We start from the raw sequence: 24483 nt of genomic DNA on the forward strand, positions 1-24483 counted from the left end.
CTCAACCATAAAGTCTAACAAAAAACGTCTCACATCAACGGCTTGTACTGTTTCTCATACTGTCAGATAGAGTGAAGTTTATGACTAGCACTAATACACATTCTTCCTCTCCAGCTCTGAAATGCCCACCCAACAGTCATTTTGAGTCTTGCGCCCCAATTTGCCAGCCTTCCTGTAACCCAATTCCACCAAATCAGTGCACTGGGCCTTGTTCTGAAGGATGTGTTTGTGACCCTGGATACATCCTCAGTGCTGGCCAGTGCGTGAAAGAAGACACATGTGGCTGCAGGCATAATGGACATTATTATCGGGTGAGGAAACTGTATGTGGTATCATTTAGGACAGCGATGGTCTGTTATAGTCAATCAAGTAGTATTTTTCATCAAACTAACATATTTCTTCTCTGCATGGATTTAGCCAGGTGAAGAGTTCTACACCAAGGATTGTGAGCTACTGTGTAAGTGTGACCCCCCGTTCGTTTCCTGTAGTGCTGCTGACTGTCCACCAATGGAACAATGTGGAGTACAGGATGGTGTAATTGGGTGTTACCCAGAAGGTGAGTACCATAGTTAAGTAAACTCAGTAAGTGCATTTCCATTCACTTTTCATCCATCCATCCACACATCCATCCATCTATCCAATTTCAGTCAGGCTAAAGCAATTGTATTTTTTTTATGTCTGCCTGAAAATAATACTAGTCCAGTTTTGCAATGTTGAGCTAACATATTTAGATACTAGCTCGGCTTTTTCCAGCATGTATATGCATTAATAAGACAACAACTGGTCTTGGCTTGCATTAACTCTGAAAGACAGATGCTTTTTGTAATTAATCCTTCTTAATATTTGACTACACATTGTATCGTGAATATTTGGCTAGAGAAATGGAGACTGTAGCTTGACTATACTTGTGAACTTTCTTTATATAATAACTTACCATGGGAGAAGGATGTTGTATTACATACAAACAGATTATAACATCACAAACTTTTCATTACATATATGAAAAGTATATCCGCCAAATATACTATTGCACTTTACACAAACTTTAGCACTTAAAACATGATTGATGTATTTAAAAATACTTAATCTTTTCACAATCCCCCAGGATCTCAAGACTGTATTATCTCTGGTGACCCTCATTATAACACCTTTGATGGCAAATACTACAGCTTCATGGGAACTTGCACCTACACTCTGGCCCGCACCTGTAAAAACAACACTGGTAAGCAATGGCCAAAACCATGTTAAAACCATCCACAATCAGCAGTGACATTAGAATGCTTTGGTCATCAGTAGGTGTTATGGAGTAACAAAAAATCCTGACATTCTTAATATTGATTCAATGTATATTAAATGTTCCCAAAATTAACTTAAAAATGAAGTTTAAATAAGATTTTAAAATAACTTTACTTCCCTCTCTCCTGTGTCTGCAGGCCCCTGGTTCTCCATAGAGGGTAAAAATGAAGAGAGAGGAATTTCTGGTGTTTCTTACCTGAGGAAACTGTATGTGACTGTTGATGGTGTCACAGTGACAATGATGAAAAACAGGAGAACTCTGGTCAGTATCCACAGCAGCGGCCATCATTAAACCACCACTGAAGTCATTCTGTAATCTTGAGATGAAGAACTAAGACAGCTAAAATATGATTTAGTCTCTCTTAGATGATGGCATTAAGTAAAAAAAGACAATAGTTTTAAGACAGTCCTCTTAAGACACTCCTCTTATCCAAAATATTTTCTTTCAGTTGTTCCTAATCTGTTCATAATCACATTTCTTCTAGTCAAAGATAACATTAGTCTTCAATCCATCTCCATTGTTCATCTCTTTTCACACATCCAGGTAAATGGACTCAGGGTGTCCCTCCCCCACTCGCCATCTCCGCTCATTTCTCTGTCTCTTGCTGGCCAATATGTAATCCTCACAACTTCGTTCGGCCTGGAGGTGAAGTGGGACGGCAACCATTACGCTAAGATCTCTGTTCCCAGGTACTAAAACTCTGAAACGGCCTCATTGAAATATATACACAGTACATTACTCTGACCTGATGGATTTCTCAGGAAACACTAAGATCCACCATGATTGTAAAGGGTTAGAGGGCTTGTGTAAATCCTGCAAAAGAAAAAAACAAAAAGTGTCTCTAGGGAAACAAACGTCTTTATATTAATCTCTCTCTCTCTTTTTTCCTCTCTCTCTCATTTTATCAGTTCCTACTATGACAAGATGTGTGGCCTGTGTGGGGACTATGATGGAAACCCTAATAATGACTTCACTAAGCCAGATGGCTCCCAATCTGACAGCTCACATCAGTTTGGCGACAGCTGGAAAACTGATGAGGACGAGGATGCAACGTCAGTACCTCTTTCTTTTCGACATTTTATCAACTGCAAATTCAGGTGTAATGGACTTAGGCCAGTAAGAGCTATGCATGTAAACCTCACTCCCCTAGCCTCAAGAGGCATGTTAGCGGCTGACGCTAGAGGTTGCTGCTGTTAGCGTCCTTGTTAGAGTGCCCGCCTCTCACACCGGTTCGAATCCCCCTCGGAGCGGGTCCAGTAGGACAGGTCACATTTGGTGCAGTTTAAACAGATGAGAGTGAGGTTTAGGGGGGCGAGTGTAATGCATGTAGGCCAGTAAGAGCTGTGTGTGTAAACTTCACTCCACTGGCCTCAAGAGGCGCACTAGTGACTGACAATAGAGTCTGCGATTTTAAGTGTCCTTGTTAGCATGCCCGCTTCTCACACCAGAGACCCCGGTTCAAATCCCGCTCGAAGCAAGTTGAATAGTGTAGTAATGTGTAGGGTCAGACAGGTCAATTTAGCTCAAAAGGAATTATTAATCTATAGGGAATCTTAAATGAATTACTCAAACGGCAGAGCAAATGACTCGTCCAGCGTTCATTTGAACGGGCCGTAACTATCAGCTCTAAAACGGATATAAATATCCAAACTATAGTGAAACACTATATATAAGCAAGGTAACTTAGATCAGCAGTTTAAGACATTAAATTTGTAAGCACATAACACAAGAACAATTATCTTTAAAATACAAAGAAGTCTTTATTGATTATTCTAACACATAAAACTTATATCTAACACAATCAGACGCACACACACATTCATACGAGTTGCAGAAAGAAAGATAATGAGGAAAGAAAAGTTTTAAGAGTGAGATGATGAAATCCCAAGTTTCTATATGCATTTATAAGACATGACCTGAACGAACCATCAGTCATTAATTTAACCCTTCTATCGTTTCTTAGGCGGGGTTTTTAAATGTTATATCAAAGCACCAGTTCAGTTTAGAGTCTGGAGGCTACTTGCTTGTCTTTGCGTTCCGTTGGGGATTCCTTTTGTTGGCGTAAAAGGGTGTTTCCAGAGTTCGTTGATTGGCTGGTGGTCTCCTCGTGCCTGAATAGATGTCTTGGGCGGCCAATCACGTGGTGTGTTGGCGGATGGATGGAAAGTCTTTGAAGCTGGAAAGCGGGCTTTGCAGTCGAATCGTTTAAATTAAACTTTGCAGCAAAACTTAACTTAGAATCGAGACTCTCAACGGAAAATAAAATAAAGCTAAGAAACAGAAAGAAAAGTGAGACGAGAGTAGTTAGATGGCTTGAATGAAGCTGTTTAACCCATGTTCTTCTGATCTTTATTTTGAGTTCTTTTGTCTGCTGGTCTACATGGTTACTCGTCTGTCCGGTTACTCGTCATGGCTTCACCGTCTGTAAATCTGCTCTAGCGAACAAATTTAACTCAACCAAACTCTTTCAAACCCAACTAAAACTCTGGCTTTGTTCGGGTCCTAAGATTTTAAACTCAGCTGTTTGTTCAGCCTCTTGGATGAGTTCTGAACAATTAGGCACTCTCTTTATTTTAGAGGTGGCATTCTCTTCACCTCTCATCGTAAAGCATGCGTTATCTGTGATCCCTTTACTCTCCGGCTTTAGCAGAGTACAAAAGTGTACAGTTTAGACATGATTCCTATAAGAACACAAAACATTTTACACAGAGTTCAATCAAGGCATCTTCTGAATTAAGAACATATGATCGTATTGATAGGAATCAAGACACACTTTCATTCAAACATCTAATAGTTATAACAATTACATGACTTGTATGGGTAAGACTTTATTTCGATAGTCCATTTTAGACATTCTACTAACAATAAGTAACTTTGCAACTACATGTTAACTAACTCTCATTAGAGTATTAGTAGACTGTCTGCTTAATATCTGCTAACACTTTATTTTGTTTGTCCCCCAACAGATATTCTACTGACTATAAGTAACTTAGCAACTACAAGTCAACTTGTTCTCATAACGCGAACCCTAAGACCTAACCCTAACCTAACAGTCTACTGACAGTCTACTAATACTCTAATGACAGTTAGTTGACATGTAGTTGAAAAGTTACTTATAGTTAGTAGAATGTCTAAAGTGACTATCGAAATAAAGTGTAACCCTTGTATGTGATCTAAGCATAATAGACACATACAGAGGTTGTAGATACAATATAGGATTATGTAGTTGAACAATGTTTGATTATAAGTCCGTCAATAATTGTTTTGGTTTATTTTATGTAATTTTATATGTAAAGTCTCAGTCTCTGTGGTTTTAAGAGATTTCAACCCTGGGGTCGTTCCAAGGTCCTTAAAAAGGAGGAGGTCTGTTTTGAATCATTTGTCTTGGGATCAAACAACCTCTGCCGTTATCTTGGTGGGTTCCGAGCCGTGCCATTTTTGAACCAATCAGTCTTTTCCAAACTATCTAACATTGACAACGTTATTCCTTTAGTTGGGCTTTCATGGTCATAAAGTTCTTGGCTGGAGCCCACTCCATTTATGGCCCTAGATTAGACTGGTGTTTTGGGGGTCTGGAATGTTGAGTTTTGTGTGGAATTATGTTTGAACGAATCATCCTGGAAGATTCATTTGTGTTTGGATCGCCCTCAAATCCTACAATAGATTGGTCACACAGGCAGTACAATGTTTTGAGGATTAGGTCGATTTCATATGTTCGATGATGTTGTGTTTTCAGGTGCAAGCCTGACCCTGGACCTCAACCACCCTGTGATCCTGTGCTGGAGGATGTGGTGTCAAACCCAGAGAACTGTGGGAGAATAAATGACACAAATGGACCCTTTAGGTTAGGACTTACCAAACCATGAAATTTCCAAATACTGCTAATAAACAATGTTAAAATAATTTTTAGTGCTTAACAAATGTACACTTTCTCTTACATTTTCTCCTCACAGGGACTGTATAAGTGTGGTGGACCCGTTGCCTTTCTTCCAGAGCTGTGTGTTTGATATGTGCCGTTATCAAGGGCTGCAGCATGTCCTTTGTGACCAGCTTCAAGCTTACACTGATGCTTGCCTGAGTGCAGGTGCACCTGTCCATCAGTGGAGGGAGCCAGACTTCTGCCGTGAGTCATACTCACTTATAGGTTGTAACGTATCGCAAAGTGTATAACGTTTTGAACATATACTAAAGAAGTACAATTTGGCAACTTACATCCATGCAAAAATAACATTTAACATTCCCAATGACAAACTTTAAGCTTTCTCTAATGCACAATATTAATTATTGAAATGGACTTCAGGAGATTAGAAAAAGACAGCTAGAGTCGATTACTTATGTTTGCTTTAGTCTTTTTGCTTTTATTATTTATTAGACTTCTATGAAAGGAATGCCGTCACTGAGAGAAGAGGACATGAGACTGGGAAACTACATTCTCCACATTTCATCCTCACTTCAGCCTTAATTTCACTGTCATTTACTGATGCTTTACCCCTTTTTTATACAGCTCTGGTATGTCCTCCAAACAGCCATTACTCCATATGTGTGAGCTCCTGTCCGGAGACATGTCTGGGTATCAATGGACCACCGGGCTGCAGTGAGAAGTGTGTAGAGGGCTGTGAGTGCGATCCTGGCTTCATCCTCAGTGACAACAAATGTGTTCCTGTTAAAGACTGTGGCTGTGTGGACCCCTCAGGCTCCTACCACCCAGTGAGTTTAAAACCAGGGCCGACCCGTGGGCTTCTGGGGCCATAGACGTGATTATGTAAACAAGACCCAAAACTTTGATTTCAACATTCATGAAACCAGTGCAAAAATGACAGACATTCCTTTCAATGTGGCCATGTTTAGGTGAATGAGAGCTGGTATCTGGAGGGCTGTACGCAGAAGTGTACATGTGAGGGTGGAGGAACTATTCACTGTTATGACACCAGCTGTCTTCCTTCTGAGAGTTGCCAAATTGAAGATGGAGACTATGTCTGCAAACCAAACGGTAGCAATTATAGTACTGGTTTATACATAATAAAGTTTTGAGCACATGTATGGGCACATTTATTTACACATATTAACACATCACGAATATACACACATGCAGTTATACACAAACCAATTGAGACTCCTGACAGATCACAGAATTAATTTTTATCTTTCTCTTTAGATATAAGAATTTGTTTTGTCTCTATTGACCCTCATTGTACTCTGATAATAAAGTAGATCACTTCATGAGTACCTGCTCCTGCTCTATCAAGAAATTACAACATTTGTATAGCTAAACAACTCTTCATGTGTTCCAACAGTGAACTGCCCTCCAGACTCTGAATACATTGATTGCGGCCCAGCCTGTATTCCTACCTGCGCAGAACCCTCCACCAACTGCTCTGGTTCTTGCATAAGCGGCTGCTTCTGTAAACCAGGATTTGTTTTTCGTGGCCGGCGCTGTGTTCCTATTGAGCAGTGTGGGTGCCTAGATGAAGAAAACAATTACTTTGAGGTAAAAGAGTTGTCGTTGATGTGAGGCTGCATTTTATCCATTTCTGGGACCTAATCCTTTGCTCTAAACTTGTTCTGTATTTACACTCAGCCTGGTGAGATCATTTTTGGAAATGGCTGTTCAAAGTTGTGTCGCTGTGCTGGCAACTACACTTTCGACTGTGTGGACAACACCTGCGACTCTGTGACAGAAGAATGTCGGGAGGTTGGTGGAGTGCATGGCTGCTATCCTAAAGGTAATGTACAAAACAACAACAATATTCCCTTGAACTATTTTAATTTATTTTTTATTTTTGAATTTATATCTTTGACATCAAGATATTTTTCACTCCCAGGAACTTCCACCTGTATTGCTTCTGGTGACCCCCATTACACCACCTTTGATAAGCGGCGCTACGACTTCATGGGAAACTGTTCTTACCTGATGTCTGAACCTTGTAACAGCACAGATGTGCCTTACTTTGCTGTATACACAGACAATGAGAATCGCTACAACAACCCTTATATCAGCTATGTAAAAGCAGTTCATGTCCATGCGCTGGGAATGATAGTGTCCATTCTGAAAGGAGGAACTGTGCAGGTCAGAGAAAAAAACATTCATTTCAATATTACTGCTAAGGTATGCAATATTACTGCATAAGATATTGTAGACATCTTATGTAGAGGCACATTCAAATGGACAGTTATGTTTTCTGACTTTTCTCAGGTCAATGGTACCAAAGTAAACATTCCTCTGAGTCCTGTCAGTGGTGTTGACATTTTTATGTCTGGCAAGCACTACACAGTGGTCTTGAACTTTGGAGTTACTGTACGTTACGATGGAAACCACTTTATGGACATTAAAGTGATCAAGGAGTGAGTATGGTTCTTATAAAAGTCTTTTTAATAACTATTACAACTTTTTCCACTTTTTAAATGTTTCTATATGCTTGTGATCATTTTACAGCTATGAGGACAAACTTTGTGGACTGTGTGGGGACTACAACGGAGACCCTAAGGATGACTTCCAGACCCCGACTGGTGAACTGGTCCAAAACCCCAATGACTTTGGCCACAGCTGGAACACAGACCCTAAGTAAGTTAATATGGAATGCACATACTGTTAGTTCTAAAAGACTCATCTACAGTATGTTATCTTTTAATTCATATCATAGATTACTTAACTTTGATTCTGCCTTTCAGGTGTAATGAGCCAGAGGTCGACCCAACCCCAGGATGTACAGATGCTGAGCAGGAGTTGTATGAAGGGCCAGCTTACTGTGGTCTCATATTGGACACCAATGGCCCATTTGCTGCTTGCCATCCAAGAGTCAACCCAAATGTGAGTGAAGTCAAGTCAGATTATTTGAAATCCTTTAGTGTGTAATTTTAACCATATAAAAGATACTTACAGATCTTAACCCTGTGTGTATAGGGTTTCTTCCAAGACTGTTTGTTTGATGTGTGTGAGCTGGATGGAGCTCATTCTGCGTTGTGTGAAGCTATAGAGTCGTACGTCAACGAATGTCAGGACCGTGGCGTGACAATTGGACCCTGGAGAAACAGCACCTTCTGTCGTATGTCTGAAAAATACATATTCCTCAACCATAAAGTCTAACAAAAACGTCTGACATCAATGGCTTGTACTATTTCTCATACTGTCAGATAGAGTGAAGTTTATGACTAGCACTAATACACATTCTTCCTCTCCAGCTCTGAAATGCCCACCCAACAGTCATTTTGAGTCATGCGCCCCAATTTGCCAGCCTTCCTGTAACCCAATTCCACCAAATCAGTGCACTGGGCCTTGTTCTGAAGGATGTGTTTGTGACCCTGGATACATCCTCAGTGCTGGCCAGTGCGTGAAAGAAGACACATGTGGCTGCAGGCATAATGGACATTATTATCAGGTGAGGAAACTGTATGTGGTATCATTTAGGACAGCGGTGGTCTGTTATAGTCAATTAAGTAGTATTTTTCATCAAACTAACATATTTCTTCTCTGAATGGATTTAGCCAGGTGAAGAGTTCTACACCAAGGATTGTGAGCTACTGTGTAAGTGTGACCCCCCGTTCGTTTCCTGTAGTGCTGCTGACTGTCCACCAATGGAACAATGTGGAGTACAGGATGGTGTAATTGGGTGTTACCCAGAAGGTGAGTACCATAGTTAAGTAAACTCAGTAAGTCCATTTCCATTTACTTTTCATCCATCCATCCACACATCCATCCATCCATCCATCTATCCAATTTCAGTCAGGCTAAAGCAATAATTGTCTTTCTTTTAATGTCTGCCTTAAAATCATACTAGTCCAGTTTTGCAATGTTGAGCTAACATATTTAGATACTAGCTCGGCTTTTTCCAGCATGTATATGCATTAATAAGACAACAACTGGTCTTGGCTTGCATTAACTCTGAAAGACAGATGCTTTTTGTAATTAATCCTTCTTAATATTTGATTACACATTGTATTGTGTATATTTGGCTAGAGAAATGGAGACTGTAGCTTGACTATATGTGTGAACTTACTTTATATAATTACTTACCATGGTAGAAGGATGTTGTATTACATGCAAACAGATTATAACATCACAAACTTTTAATTACATATACAAAAAGTATATCCGCCAAATATACTATTGCACTTTACACAAACTTTAGCACTTAAAACATGGTTGATGTATTTAAAAATACTTAATCTGTTCACAATCCCCCAGGATCTCAAGACTGTATTATTTCTGGTGACCCTCATTACAACACCTTTGATGGCAAATACTACAGCTTCATGGGCACTTGCACCTATACTCTGGCCCGCACCTGTAAAAACAACACTGGTAAGCAATGGCCAAAACTAAGTTAAAACCATCCACAATCAGCAGTGACATTAGAATGCTTTGGTCATCAGTAGGTGTTATGGAGTAACAAAAAATCCTGACATTCTTAATATTGATTCAATGTACATTAAATGTTCCCAAAATTAACTTAGAAATGTTTTTACATTTTTTTTTTTAAATAACTTTACTTCCCTCTCTCCTGTGTCTGCAGGCCCCTGGTTCTCCATAGAGGGTAAAAATGAAGAGAGAGGAATTTCTGGTGTTTCTTACCTGAGGAAACTGTATGTGACTGTTGATGGTGTCACAGTGACAATGATGAAAAACAGGAGAACTCTGGTCAGTATCCACAGCAGCGGCCATCATTAAACCACCACTGAAGTCATTCTGTAATCTTGAGATGAAGAACTAAGACAGCTAAAATATGATTTAGTCTCTCTTAGATGATGGCATTAAGTAAAAAAAGACAATAGTTTTAAGACAGTCCTCTTAAGACACTCCTCTTATCCAAAATATTTTCTTTCAGTTGTTCCTAATCTGTTCATAATCACATTTCTTCTAGTCAAAGATAACATTAGTCTTCAATCCATCTCCATTGTTCATCTCTTTTCACACATCCAGGTAAATGGACTCAGGGTGTCCCTCCCCCACTCGCCATCTCCGCTCATTTCTCTGTCTCTTGCTGGCCAATATGTAATCCTCACAACTTCGTTCGGCCTGGAGGTGAAGTGGGACGGCAACCATTACGCTAAGATCTCTGTTCCCAGGTAGTAAAACTCTGAAACAGCCTCAATGAAATATATACACAGTATATTAATCTGACTTGATGGATTTGTCAGGAAACACTAAGATCCACCATGATTCTTGAAGGATTAGTTGACCCCAAAAATAAAATTCTGTCATTCATTTCTCACTCTCATGTCGTTCCAAACCCATAACACTTTTTGTTAATCTTCAGAACACAAATAAAATTTTTTTAATGAAATCTGAGAGCTTTCTGTCCCTCTATTGACAGCCTACACAATTAGCGCCTTCAAAGCCTTCAAACCCTTAAGCGGCGCTACGACTTCATGGGAAACGTCTCGGTTACGTATGTAACCCTAGTTCCCTGATAGGGAACGAGACGCTGCGTCAAACGCCCTAACAGGGCAGAGTAAATTAAGTTTCTCCTGGTCAGACGACAGAAATGGAGGAGGATAAAAGGCCTGCATAACTGTAGGTCTAACAACATTAGTAGGGACCTTGGGAACGTAACCTGGTCTAGGATGCAGAAAAGCCTTAACCATGCCAGGCGAAAATTCCAGGCACGAGGGTGAAACAGACAGAGCCTGCAAATCTCCGATTCTCTTTAGTGAGGAGATAGCAAGAAGAAAGATAGTCTTAAACGTGAGAAACTTCTCAGGAACTTCTTCGATAGGTTCAAGAGGAGCTAGGGAAATACCTTCTAATACGATGGCCAGATCCCAGGCCGGCACCCTCGTACGAACTGCTGGCCTCAGCCTCAGTGTGCCACGAAGGAAACGAGTTATAAGCGGGTGTCTCCCAAGAGAAACTCCACTGAAAGGGACGTGGTAAGCAGCCAGTGCCGCCACATACACCTTTAGTGTGGAGGGGGATAGCCCTGTGGAGAAGCTCTCCTGCAGGAATTCCAGCACTGCACCCACTGGGCAGTTAACTGGGTCCTGCAGGTGCTCTCCACACCAAGAAGTGAAGAGTTTCCACTTCAAGGCATAAAGCTTCCTCGTGGATGGAGCTCTGGAGTGAAGAATGGTCTCAACAACCTCGGTTGAGAGACCAGAGTTCATGAGCTGGGCCCCCTCAGAGGCCAAGCCCACAATACTGGGCGGGGGTGAAATATCATGCCGCCCGCCTGAGAGAGTAGATCCCTCCTGAGCGGGAGCTCCAAGGGAGAGCCGTCCAGGAGAGAAATCAGGTCCGCAAACCATACTCGGGCCGGCCAGAACGGGGCTACTAATAGTAGGCTGACCCCGTCCCGGCGAACCCTCTCCAGAACTCCAGGTAGCAGAGCAATCGGGGGAAAGGCAAACAGACGTGACCTCGGCCACGGCTGCACCATAGCGTCCAACCCCAGAGGGGCTGGATGGCTGATGGAAAACCACAGATGACAATGCGTGGTCTCCTTGGAAGCGAATAGGTCCACCTCGGCGCGACCGAAACTCAACCAAAGGAGCTCCACCACCTCTGGATGGAGTCTCCAATCCCCCGGCCTCGGCCCCTGTCGCGACAGGGAGTCTGCTACCACATTCAAATACCCAGGAAGATACATTGCTCTCAGAAATAGTTGGGGACCACAGGAGGATCTGACGGGCCAACTTGTAAAGCCGGCGAAACCGCAGGCCCGCCTGATGATTTATATAAGAGACCACCGACGTGTTGTCTGACTGAACTAACACATGATGACCTCTCAGGTCTGCTAGGAAGTGTTTCAGAGCCTGGAACACTGCCAACATATCTAGACAATTTATAAGCCGTAATAGATGATGGTCCTGCGACAGCCCTTGGGCTGGACGACCACTCGTGACCGCCCCCCACCCTGTGAGGGAAGCATCCGTCGTTAGCGTTACGCGACGACAAAGAGCCCCCAACACAGGCCCTTTGAATAGGAACCAAGTTTCTTTCCACATGACCAGAGCACGAAGGCAGCGCCGCGTGACTTTGACCGTGCGGAGCGGATTTCCCCTCGGGGAGAATCCCTTGGTCCTGAGCCACCACTGTAGCGATCTCATGTACAACAGGCCGCAAGGTATAACGTCGGACACTGCTGCCATCAGACCCGACAGTCTCTAAAACTGTTTTACAGTAAGTAGCTGGCCTAGCTTTACTTGTTTCACAGCTGAGAGAATCGAAACGATGCGGGTCGGAGCGAGTCGCGCCTGCATCGAAACCGAAACCCAAACGACACCCAGAAAAGTGGTCTTCTGAGGAGATAATACACTTTTCTTTGCGTTCAGCCTCAACCCCAACTTCCTGATATGAACGAGAACGACATCTCAATGTCGAACCGCCATCTGCTCTGTCTGAGCTAAAATCAACCAATCGTTGATGTAATTGAGGACACGAACACATTGAAGCCTCAGGGGCACTAGTGCTGCGTCCATGTATTTCGTGAAAGTGCGGGGAGATAAAGCTAGGCCAAACGGAAGAACCCTGTGCTGGTACACCTCGCCCCCGAAGGCGAATCTCAGGAACTTCCTGTGTTGTGGAAGGATGGAAATGTGGAAGTACGCGTCCCTTAGATCTATCGTGACAGACCAGTCCTCGGATCTGATTTGTGACACGATCTGCTTGATAGAGAGCATCTTGAATTTTGGCTTCCCTACCGAGCGATTCAATAGGCGCAGGTCTAAAATTGGACGCAGCCCCCCATCCTATTTTGGAACGATGAAATATCGGCTGTAAAAGCCTGACTCCACACTGGGAGGAGGATCCCGTTCTATAGCCTCCTTTTGAAGGAGTGCTTTCACCTCTTGTTCCATAACCAGAGCCTGCTCGGGGCCCACCACTGTAGGCAGAACCCCTCTGAATCTTGGTGGACGACACCTGAATTGGATAGCATAATCCCTTTCTATTTTCTGCAGGACCCAATGAGATATTTTTGGAAGGCTTTTCCACTGTGCCAGAAATTCTACTAAGGGTACCAGTCTCTCGAGACTGGCCTCTGGTGTAACTTGAGCAGCAAACGCAGCGCCCTGTAACGGCACACCGGCAGGGAACAACTGGTCTAACCGCTCTGAAACCCTCCTCAGAGGGAGCGAGCGTCCCTCGGGAAATCGCTCGCTGGGACCGTCTGCGCCCCGGCATGAAGGCGGGGTTGGCAGAACGGGCCCCTGAGGGCACCGAGGAAGTATGGGCACCGTAGAAAGAGGTGAACACCTTTCCGCCTCGGTGGGGACCACCCTCAGTGTCCTGCGCGCCGTGGCGCCAGGACTTCTTCTTAGCCGAAGCCTTCTTAGCTAATATAACTGTCCTCAGATCAGTTCTATTACTGGGAGATTTCGGCTGAGAGTGCCGCGGCTGAGCCCACTGTCCAGCAGGGGGAGCACGAGACGCGACACTCTGTATCAGCGCCCTATTATGATGAGCTCACAGACGGCCGGGGCTGCTCCTGCTTAGCAGCCCCAGGGACATGAATTTTTAAAGGGAGAAATTTCTTAAAAGCTGTTGTTTGCTTTTCCTTCTCCTGGAATTTATCGATGACAGAATTTACAGCATCGCCAAATAAACCCAGGGGGGAGAGAGGAGTGTCTAAAAGGAAAGCTTTTTCTTTTTCTTTTATATTTGTCTGATTTAACCATAGATGTCTTTCTGCGGCCACCAGAGCTGCCATAGATCACCCACTAGCTTGGCCAACTCTCTGGTTGCGCGCAGGGATAAATCAGCAGCCTGACGCAGTTCGCGAACCACGTCAGCACTGACCTCCTCACTCTCACTCACGTCCCTCAGCAGGTCAGCCTGGTATGCCTGCATAATAGACATAGTATGCAGACATGACGCAGCCTGACCCGCCGCCGAATATGCTTTACCCACAAAAACCGAAATATTTCTTTTTTTAAGAGGCTTGGTGGGTAATGCCGGTGCCTTAACAGATGACGCAGCCTCGAGGGAGAGAAAACTCGCAAGCGTCTCTTCCACGCGAGGCATAGCCGAATAACCATATGATTTTCCCCCCACAATATTAGAATATGTTGAAGTCTGGGGACTAAACACTCTATATTACACCGGTTTTTTCCACGATTTCGACACCTCAGTGTGGAGATCGGGAAAAAACGACAAGCACCGGCGTGGAGGTTGCACTCGTGACGGCAAAAATCTCTCATCTAATTTTGATTTAGAAACAGACTCCTGTCTTGTCACTGGCCATACAATGCTGAGTTTTTCTACAGCTCTTGTTAATACCTCCACTAGCTCATCACTTTCGGGAGGGTAAGGTGGCGAATCCTCCACATCTCCCTCATTTATAACTGGTGCCTCAGCCCGAGCGGAAGAAACCGCAGCGCGTGCTTCCGAACACGGGACTGAGGCACTGGATCTCACAGGTGAAGGGAGAGATAAGGCAGAGCCCGTCTCTAACCCCGCTGAGAGATCCATCTGCGATCCCCACGATACGCGTCATCGCTCTGCCTCGGCAAGAGCGGGACCGGAACCGCGGAGAGCGCGCACCGAACCGCTCTCCTCGAAGATGGTCCGGCGGGAGCGGAGCGTCCTTAATAGCAGACGCTCGCAATGCTCACAATCAGCTCCCTCGAGAGCTGACTGGGCATGCTGCACTCCCAAACAAACAACACAAAGAACGTGTGTATCCCCACTCGTAAAATATCGCGAGCAGGGAGGGACACACTTCCTAAACTGCTGTTCGTTCGCCATATCTCTCTTAATATATATATATATGTATATATAAATTGTTTGTGTGGTGCAGAGTATGTAAAGACAGACAATATTCACACAGGGACAGATTCACATATAGCGCGACTGAAGGCACAGAAAGCTGTTGCGCTTGTGTTTATGGGGTGCTTTATAGTTTCCTGGTCGATGACGTCACCAGCCTATGACGTTCCATCTCTCCATTGGGCTGATTCCATACGTGCTTCATGACGCACAACGCAGGGGCGTTCCCACAGCGTTTGACGCAGCTCGAGTTCCCTTGAAAGGGAACTGTTCTTACCTGATGTCTGAACCTTGTAACAGCACAGATGTGCCTTACTTTGCTGTATACACAGACAATGAGAATCGCTACACAATTAGCGCCTTCAAGTCCTAGAAAGGTAGTAAATTAATCCATGTGACTCCAGTGGATTAACTTTGTTATGAAGTGACATGAGTGGTTTCTTTGCACCAAAAAACGTAATTTACTACTCTATTTATAAAATATATATGTCTAATGTGCATTCATGTAACAACATCCGCTCTCGCGTCAACACTTATGCGTCATGGTGCTCTCGTGAACACGGGGTTGAGATTCATATTTTGTAAATAAAATGGTAAATTATGGTTTTTTTTGCTCAAACAAAGAACTCGGATGGACTTGGATTCCATGTCTTTACTATCTTTCTGGGGGTTTAAAGTTACTTAGACTGTCAATGGAGGGACAGAAAGCTCTCAGATTTCATTAAAATATCTTCATTTGTGTTTCGAAGATGAAAGTCTTACGAGTTTGGAACGACGTCACATGATGGTGAGAAATTACTGACAGAATTTTCATTTTTGGGTGAACTAACCCTTTAAGGGTTATAGGATTTGAGTTAATCCAACAAAAGAAAAAAAATCACAAAATGAAGTTTTATTAACTAAGTTCGGGAGGAGCACGTTCAGATAATTAACACGAGTGGACAGCAATCAGCAATCAATGATAAGAGGGTACATATAGACTCAGCAGTCTTACCTCGATCCATTGACAGTTTGCAGCATCCCCCCTCCACCCCTTCTCCACACTCCTAGTTCTCCACACTCCTAGTTCTAAAAATCACTTACATACGGGGGGAGTACTCTGGGTTCGGGCTGAATTCCGAGCTCGGAGCCCTCCCTCCGGACAGCACGCCAAATACGCATTAAATCTTACTCCCTCAAAATTATATGTAAGTGTGAACTCGTGAACCATCTCTGGGGAAATGAACATCTTAAAATTAATCCCTCTTGCTTTGTTCTTCTCTTACTCATCAGTTCATACTATGACCAGATGTGTGGCCTGTGTGGGGACTATGATGGAAACCCTAATAATGACTTCACTAAGCCAGATGGCTCCCAATCTGACAGCTCACATCAGTTTGGCGACAGCTGGAAAACTGATGAGGACGAGGATGCAACGTCAGTACCTCTTTCTTTTCTGCATTTTATCAACTGCACATGCAGCACAATGTTTTGAGGATTAGGTTGACTTCATATGTTCAATGATGATGTGTTTTCAGGTGCAAGCATGACCCTGGACCTCAACCACCCTGTGATCCTGTGCTGGAGGGTGTGGTGTCAAACCCAGAGAACTGTGGGAAAATAACTGACACAAATGGACCTTTTAGGTAGGGAATTACCAAACTATGAAATTTCCAAATACTGCTAATAAGCAATGTTTGAAACATTTTAGTGCTTAAACATTTTACATTTTCTTTTACATTTTCTCCTCACAGGGACTGTATAAGTGTGGTGGACCCGTTGCCTTTCTTCCAGAGCTGTGTGTTTGATATGTGCCGTTATCAAGGGCTGCAGCAGGTCCTTTGTGACCAGCTTCAAGCTTACACTGATGGTTGCCTCAGTGCAGGTGCACCTGTCCATCAGTGGAGGGAGCCAGACTTCTGCCGTGAGTCATACTCACATGTCTCATATTGCATGGATTGAGAATATGATAAAGCAGCAAAATTTGGCAACTTGCATCTGTGCAAGAATAACATTTCATATTCCCAGTGAAGCCAGCTTTCAGCTCTCTCTAATGCACAAAATAAATTATTAAAGGAAATGCAGTTCAGGAGGTTGAAATAGGACAGCTAGAGTTGAACACTTATGTTAACTTTAGCCTGATTGTTTTTATTATTTATGAAGCTTTGACTTTAAAGGCCAGAATGGTAGAGACAGGAATGCTGTCACATGGGGATGGGGACATGGGACTGGGAAACTACATACTCCACACTTTAACCTTATTTTCACCATCAGTTAATTATGTTTTTCCTCATTTTTCTACAGCTCTGGTATGTCCTCCAAACAGCCATTACTCCATATGTGTGAGCTCCTGTCCGGAGACATGTCTGGGTATCAATGGACCACCGGGCTGCAGTGAGAAGTGTGTAGAGGGCTGTGAGTGCGATCCTGGCTTCATCCTCAGTGACAACAAATGTGTTCCTGTTAAAGACTGTGGCTGTGTGGACCCCTCAGGCTCCTACCACCCAGTGAGTTTAAAACCAGGGCCGACCCGTGGGCTTCTGGGGCCATGGACGAGATTATGAAAATAAATGTCAAAATTTTTATCAAAACATCCACAAAACCACTGCAATCATGACAAGTTATTTTAAAAGTCCATGTTCTTGAATCATCCATGATGTTATTGATGTATTTCTCTGTTAATGAGGTATTATAGAATAAATAAATATTCAGACCTCTTGAAGAGCAGATATCCGTAGAAACTTTAGTTTGCATATTAATTGCTCATTTTTTTCACTCTATGACTTCTTTACGCCTCTTGTCTAAGTTTGTCATATTATTCTTCAGAAATCGTGATAAAAACATTGTGTCTGTCATTAAAAATGCTTTAAACACTAAACAGCAAGAGCACCAACTCAAAAAGCCACACTATAAGGTGTCTGTCCAATGTGAGCACATTTGAAACAATACTGTGATTAACGCGGTATAGTTCCCAGCCATGCACCACGACGTGAATAAATTATACAAATTAATACTTTATTGGAGATTGTTTTACTGTTTTCTGTTTCATTTATGCTGTTGTTGCATTTGTCACTTTCAGATAGTTTATTGAAATTAACTAGAAAAAATTATAAAATTATAAATAGATAGTTATTAGAATTAGAATTTAAATGGATGGTCATATCAGAAAAATTATAATAAAGGATAACCAAATATTCGGTCGACTGGATGTTTTAACGAATAGGTTGAGTAAATAATTCAACAACACAACACAACGGCTGCATCGGAAAGCTGAAAAATGCCAATTATAACCAATTGCAGAACGGCAGAGAAATAATGCTGCCTCTGCTATGCAAGACATGTCTTAATCCAATGATCGTATCACATCCCGCAAAGTCATTATAGGTGCGTTAATTCGAATTGTAGTGGTGCCCTGAAGGCCAGTTGTTGTATTAAAGTACCGCATGAGCGATTCAAAAGCATACAGAGTCGTCTTCTCTCTAATTGCTCTCGCGGTAATTTGATGTCATACATATCGGTCTGTGCAGTGCCTCTTCAAGTTGAACACACCTATTGCTTGATAGGGCAATTTGCCTAAATTTCCTAAGCTTTCTGATGCAGCCAATAAGACGCTTTTCGCTAGCTAATGCCGTAACACAGTCACTGAACAAATCATTTGGCTAAATTAACCTTTTTTATGAACCGATCAAATGAATCGACTCACTGGGATAAATCAGAATCCATTCTATTAGCGTTTGTATAGTCTATAGGATTGCTTAAAACATAGTGAAGATTTATTTTATTAATATAAGGCTTTCATGTTTTAAAAAATGTTTTGAACATTGTGGTTGATGTTTTAACACATTCCTCTCAATGTGGCCATGTTCAGGTGAATGAGAGCTGGTATCTGGAGAGCTGTACGCAGAAGTGTACATGTGAGGGTGGAGGAACTATTCAGTGTTACAACACCAGCTGTCTTCCTTCTGAGAGTTGCCAACTTCAAGATGGAGACTATGTCTGCAAACCACTTGGTAACAAATATATACTGGTTTACACTTAGTACAGGTTTTAGCATGTGCACTGGTATATTTGTTTACACATATTATCACATACACACATGCAGTTCTGCACAAACCTGTTGAGACATGGAACAAATTTTTTTATCTCCCCATTTTTATCTCTTTTAGGTACAGGCATTTGCTCTGTTTCTGGTGACCCTCATTATAACTCCTTTGATGATAAAGTCCATCACTTCATGGGTGCCTGCTCCTACACTCTCACTAAGCCCTGTAATGAGACCTCTGGCTTGCCATACTTTTCTGTGGAGACACAGAACGAGCACAGAGACAATAATAAGAAAGTGTCTTATGTAAGATCTGTCATCATCAATGTCCATGACACAAAGGTCATTTTGGGCAAGGGTCGCAAAGTTCAGGTAAGAGACATTTCTGAGAGTTGTGAGAGCTAAATAACAGATTAGAGAAGATCAGAACTGTGGTGCATACGTAAGCTTACCTTATTCATACATCCTGCAGGTGAATGGAGTTCAGGTCACTGTACCTGTCATACTTCCAAACGGTATCAAGATCTTCCTAAGTGGCAAATTTGTGGTGCTTGAGACAGACTTTAGATTGCACGTCCGTTTTGATGGAAATCATCATGCAGATGTCACCCTGCCTTCCTCCTACAGCGGACTGTTATGTGGACTCTGTGGTAAAGACTGCAAATTCAATTATCCCATCTTTATTGATGATTATAATGAAGACTCAAGAGCTCAAGAGTTGCTACTAACCAAATATTAATAGTCTTATATGATTCATTTAAAAAATGATAATATATTACAGGAAACTTTAATGATAATCCTGATGATGACAACATCAAGCCAGATGGAAAGCCAACAGACAGCACCAATGAGCTTGGAGAGAGCTGGCAGGTGCCCGATGACAGACCCGAGTAAGTTAAAAGCATATTTGACTGTGCACTGCACCAGTAATAGTACGTTTTTAACTTAAATATGGTCATTTTATCATTGGAGCTTTAATCATTCATGCCTTTCGTATCTCGCATAGTTGTACTCATGACGGAGGAGACATTGAATGTGATGACAAGATCCAGAGTGAAGCTACGAAACCTACTAGCTGTGGCATGATCACCAATCCAAATGGTGGGACACACATAAACACAAACATACATTTTAAAACACTTTGATGATGAGGTCACTGATCAAATTAATAAAACATTTAAAAGACTTTATCACAATTAAAAATTCTGTTCTATTTTTCGAAAAAAAAAATTCTATTTCATCTGACTCCATAAATGAAAAAGTTTTTAATGATATCTGTGCATCATTAAGTGTGAGCGAGTGTTTGACTATTCTTTTTAATTCTTTACTGAAAATAATGTCAGAGTCGATTAGAATAAAATCAAATGTTTACAATTTATTATGTCAGGTAAATGTATAACGCCAATTGCATAATCAGTTCAAAGATAATAGATACAAACATTACATGCTCTGGAATAAAGAGATAAGATGCAATACCATGACATTATAAAATACATGATGCGAAGTGCTTGGCGTACATTTCGCATCACAGGCTAATCTTTACTACAGAATCGTGGCAGTCGTTGCATTTCATTATAAAGACAGACCAAAGTAGAAACCAAAATGAGTTAAACACAGAGGGAATTCACATTAATCACCGCCCCAGACTTACTGAGGGCAGAAGTTGAGTTACATGGAACCATTTGCTAACTTTACACCTTCTGAGAGCAGAAGACCATTTGCCTGGAAGACACCCTCCTGGGCAATGATATCAAACATATCTAATACGGTATGATAATTATTCACATTAACCCATATAGATTTTGAGGTGAATTTCAGGTGATCTCAGCATGATAGCACAAGAGAGAAATTCAAATGTTGATTTCCTTTGTTTTTCTCAGAGAGTTGCGTTATCTTTCAGTTTTTCCAGTTTCTCCAGTCTTACAATACTAAAACGAATAACACTGCCAATGACCTGAACGTCAAGACTAAAGTGTACAAGAGTCCTCATTCTGCTCTATTTATGCTTCTATTCCAGCACATCTTTTCATTTCATTAATTTTCTCAGTTTTATAGGGCCGTTCTTCTGACACCTGTTTTGTGCACTATTAAAGCAAAATCATCTTTATTTTCCCAGGTATCTTCAAGCCATGTCATGCAGTGGTGACTCCCGAGCCTTACTTTGAGAACTGTGTGTTTGATCAGTGTGGCACCGGTGGCGCCGCAGTGGCACTGTGCCAAGCTATTCAAAGCTATGCTGACCTGTGCGCTCAAGCTGGAGTGCCAATTAACTGGAGAAATAATACCTTCTGCCGTAAGTGTTTGAGCCCTACAGGCATTCTGTAAAGTGCCCTTTAAAACCTGCTATTAACTGTATCCTGGTATCCTTTTTAAGACTTTGTAGTGTGCACCCTTCAATTATGGAGCCATCAATAGGTGCTGTTTCTCTCTTTTGTTGCTAAAGTGGCTGAGTTAAAACAGTTGTACTTTAGTCTCTCCTTCTCCGGCCATTGTCTCCAGTTTCTCGTCTATCCTAATCCCACTATTTTCATTTATTTTTTCTCATTGTTCTCATCTGTTTATTGAACACCACTCCTTTATTTCCATTTCTTGCAGCTATTAAATGTCAGGTTGGTAGTCACTATGAGCCTTGTGGTTCAGCGTGTCCAGCCAGTTGTCAGGACCCTGGATCTGAAGGCACTTGTACTGAGCCCTGTGTTGAGGGATGTGTGTGTGACCCTGGATTTGTCCTCAGTGGAGACCAGTGTGTGCCCTTCAAGGAGTGTGGTTGCACTGACAGAGACAACAACTACAGGCCTGTGAGTGGTTCTTTAGACTGAATTCAACTTTTACTTCTGTTTTCAAGTTTTAAACAATTTCATGACAAAAAAAAGATATTAAACCATATAAATAAAACTGTATAGTTTAATTCAGTTCATTTTTGTTTCTAATTTCCGTTGTGCAATCAAATGATTAACTCATTTCAAATTGTTTTTCAGGTTGGAGACAGCTGGTTCACAAAAGATGACTGCACAGAGCGCTGTGTTTGTTCACCTTTCAATACCGTGACATGCGAGGCCTGGCAGTGCAGTCCTGCCCAGGAATGTAAAGTCAATGAGGGTCAGCTGGACTGTGTTAATACAGGTACATACTCTACCAAAGAAATGTTATTCCATCCATCATCCATCTATCCATACATCCATACATCTCTGTGTATCTGTCAGACAGACTACTAACTGGCCTTCTTTGTAGGATTGGGCATTTGCCATATTGCTGGGGATCCTCACTACTACACCTTTGATGGGATCATGCACACCTTCATGGGTACCTGCACTTACACGCTGGTGGCAATATGCAACATCTCTATGGTGACACCCTTCACCATTGTGGCCAAGAACGAAGAACGCGGCCAGCCAGAAGCTTCGTATGTTCGCTCTGTGACCGTCTACCTGCCCACTGCCAACATCACCATCAGCAAAAATGGAAGAGTACTGGTGAGAGTCCGAGAAGGAAGGAGGACGAGATGAACTAGTGGTTTTAACTATGTTGCATTTGCATGTCTTATGCATTTGTATTTGCATGTTCTGATTAGACAGTGAATATAGCATAATATAATAGATACGATTCTAAACCATATGTATTCAATGATATTATAGTGCTAAATCTCTGGCCTGTACTCTCGTTTGTTTTCTCCTCCGACTAGCTGAATGAACGCAGGATAAAGACCCCCTACGACATCACTGCAGCCAAGGCACGGGTGTTTACCAGTGGAGTAAACACCGTACTAGACACTGACTTTGGCCTGATGGTAAAGTTTGATGGAGTGCACCATATTGAGATCACAGTGCCTGGAGACTATTTCAACAAGGTATGAAACTACACAAAAACAAAACTAGAACATCTCTACTTTGTTTTTGTACCAAATATATTCTTTTGATACTGATATTTGATTAATAAACCAGACGGTTCTCTTTTTGTCAGAATATCTGAACTGCATTAAAGATTTTCCACAAGAATCAAAACACACTTTCTGTCCTTCAACATTTCTATTATAGGTGTGTGGAATGTGTGGTAACTACAATGGCGATTCATCTGACGATAACTTGATGTCTGATGGCAAACCAGCCGAAAATGCTATTGAACTTGGTAACAGCTGGAAAGCAGAGGGAGACAGTGATCCTGGGTGAGAGTTAGATTATTTGGTGCCTCTAAGCACCTCTCCATAATTCAGAAATAAACAAACCTAGATAGATAGCAGCATTGTAAATGCACCTATGATGCATACGAATTTGAGGCATCATGGTAAAAAATGAATAGAGTTTCACTTTTTTCATTCTGCTGTTGTTTTCATCCGTTCCTTGTTCCTCCATCCGCAGCTGCAAACCTGATCCAAGACCTGAAGACAAACCCAACTGTGACGAGAATGAGGAAGAAATCTTCCAGTCACAGTGCGCAGCTTCGATCCTGTCTGATCTCTTCAAGCCCTGTCACTCACTCAATCCTCCAGAAGCCTTTCTTGGCAACTGTGTCTATGACATGTGCGAATATGATGGTATGCAGTCGACTCTGTGCGATAACATTGAGGCTTATGCCCAGGCCTGTTATAGCGCTGGAATCACGATCAGCTGGAGGAACAGCACATTCTGCCGTAAGTGAAAGAGAAAGAGGGAAGAAAAGGCGAGAGATGTGCTGAGAATGTTATACAGAGCTGGGTGAAAGCTGGGAGAAATGGTCTCTAAATATGTCAGAGAATCATTGTCATTTTAAATTCAATGCATCATACCTCTTTCCTTTTTATTTCCAGCCCTCCCATGCCCACCAAACAGTCACTATTCTGACTGCACAGCACCATGTCCTCCTACTTGTGCCGACCTCTTCCCCATATTTTGCCCATTACCACCCAATAGCTGTGTTGAAGGCTGCCAGTGCAATGCAGGCTTTGTGTTAAGTGATGGCAAGTGTGTTCCCCTCTCAAGCTGTGGATGTGTTGACAGCAATGGAGAGTATCATGAGGTGAGTAAACTTTGGGGCAAAACAAATAAATCAGCTTTTCTTAAAGGAATAGTTCACCCAAACATTTTGTCATCATTTTCTCGCCCTCATGTTGTTCCAAACCTGTATAATTTTCTTTCTTCTGTTTAACACAAAAGAAGATATTTTAAAGAATGTTGGTAACCAGACAGTTGACGGTAGCCATTGACTTCCATTGTATTTTCTTTCCTACTATGGAAGTTAATGGCTACCGTCAACTGTCCGGTTTTATTTTATATGTCACAATAATAGTAATTCCTGGTATACATTTCAGGTGGGAGATTCGTGGATAACTGACCACTGCGAACAGAGGTGCAGCTGCAGCTTTGGAGGACTGCTGTCCTGCATATCCTTTGAATGCAATGAGAACTCAATCTGTGATCTTGACAGCAATGGAGACCGTTACTGCAAACCTGAGAGTGAGTTGTACAATGTGAAACACTAAGAATGAGG

At 42.2% G+C, this 24483-nt stretch overlaps 1 protein-coding gene across 1 annotated transcript in view; it reads left to right on the forward strand.

Annotated features, from left to right (window-relative positions):
* The window catches only part of zanl (zonadhesin, like), a 48877-nt gene that overhangs the window by 19545 nt on the left and 4849 nt on the right, over positions 1–24483 (forward strand). The window contains exons 35-74 of the mRNA XM_077228315.1: positions 115–311; positions 418–556; positions 1106–1222; positions 1434–1558; positions 1841–1986; positions 2206–2349; positions 5034–5141; positions 5251–5420; positions 5802–6004; positions 6146–6287; positions 6592–6785; positions 6876–7020; positions 7120–7364; positions 7491–7639; positions 7731–7859; positions 7967–8105; positions 8199–8340; positions 8477–8673; positions 8780–8918; positions 9480–9596; positions 9808–9932; positions 10215–10360; positions 16272–16415; positions 16517–16624; positions 16733–16902; positions 17283–17485; positions 18847–18988; positions 19145–19392; positions 19493–19670; positions 19802–19910; positions 20027–20121; positions 21137–21313; positions 21616–21818; positions 21999–22143; positions 22252–22493; positions 22703–22867; positions 23055–23182; positions 23376–23647; positions 23804–24012; positions 24305–24449. Coding sequence (XP_077084430.1) covers positions 115–311; positions 418–556; positions 1106–1222; positions 1434–1558; positions 1841–1986; positions 2206–2349; positions 5034–5141; positions 5251–5420; positions 5802–6004; positions 6146–6287; positions 6592–6785; positions 6876–7020; positions 7120–7364; positions 7491–7639; positions 7731–7859; positions 7967–8105; positions 8199–8340; positions 8477–8673; positions 8780–8918; positions 9480–9596; positions 9808–9932; positions 10215–10360; positions 16272–16415; positions 16517–16624; positions 16733–16902; positions 17283–17485; positions 18847–18988; positions 19145–19392; positions 19493–19670; positions 19802–19910; positions 20027–20121; positions 21137–21313; positions 21616–21818; positions 21999–22143; positions 22252–22493; positions 22703–22867; positions 23055–23182; positions 23376–23647; positions 23804–24012; positions 24305–24449 — 6441 coding nt within the window. The remainder of the gene's footprint in view (positions 1–114; positions 312–417; positions 557–1105; positions 1223–1433; positions 1559–1840; positions 1987–2205; positions 2350–5033; positions 5142–5250; positions 5421–5801; positions 6005–6145; positions 6288–6591; positions 6786–6875; positions 7021–7119; positions 7365–7490; positions 7640–7730; positions 7860–7966; positions 8106–8198; positions 8341–8476; positions 8674–8779; positions 8919–9479; positions 9597–9807; positions 9933–10214; positions 10361–16271; positions 16416–16516; positions 16625–16732; positions 16903–17282; positions 17486–18846; positions 18989–19144; positions 19393–19492; positions 19671–19801; positions 19911–20026; positions 20122–21136; positions 21314–21615; positions 21819–21998; positions 22144–22251; positions 22494–22702; positions 22868–23054; positions 23183–23375; positions 23648–23803; positions 24013–24304; positions 24450–24483) is intronic.

The sequence above is a fragment of the Siphateles boraxobius genome, unplaced genomic scaffold, assembly GCF_051911475.1.
Source record: "Siphateles boraxobius isolate OS27281-9 unplaced genomic scaffold, OSU_SipBor_1 130, whole genome shotgun sequence".
NCBI classification, from domain to species: domain Eukaryota; kingdom Metazoa; phylum Chordata; class Actinopteri; order Cypriniformes; family Leuciscidae; genus Siphateles; species Siphateles boraxobius.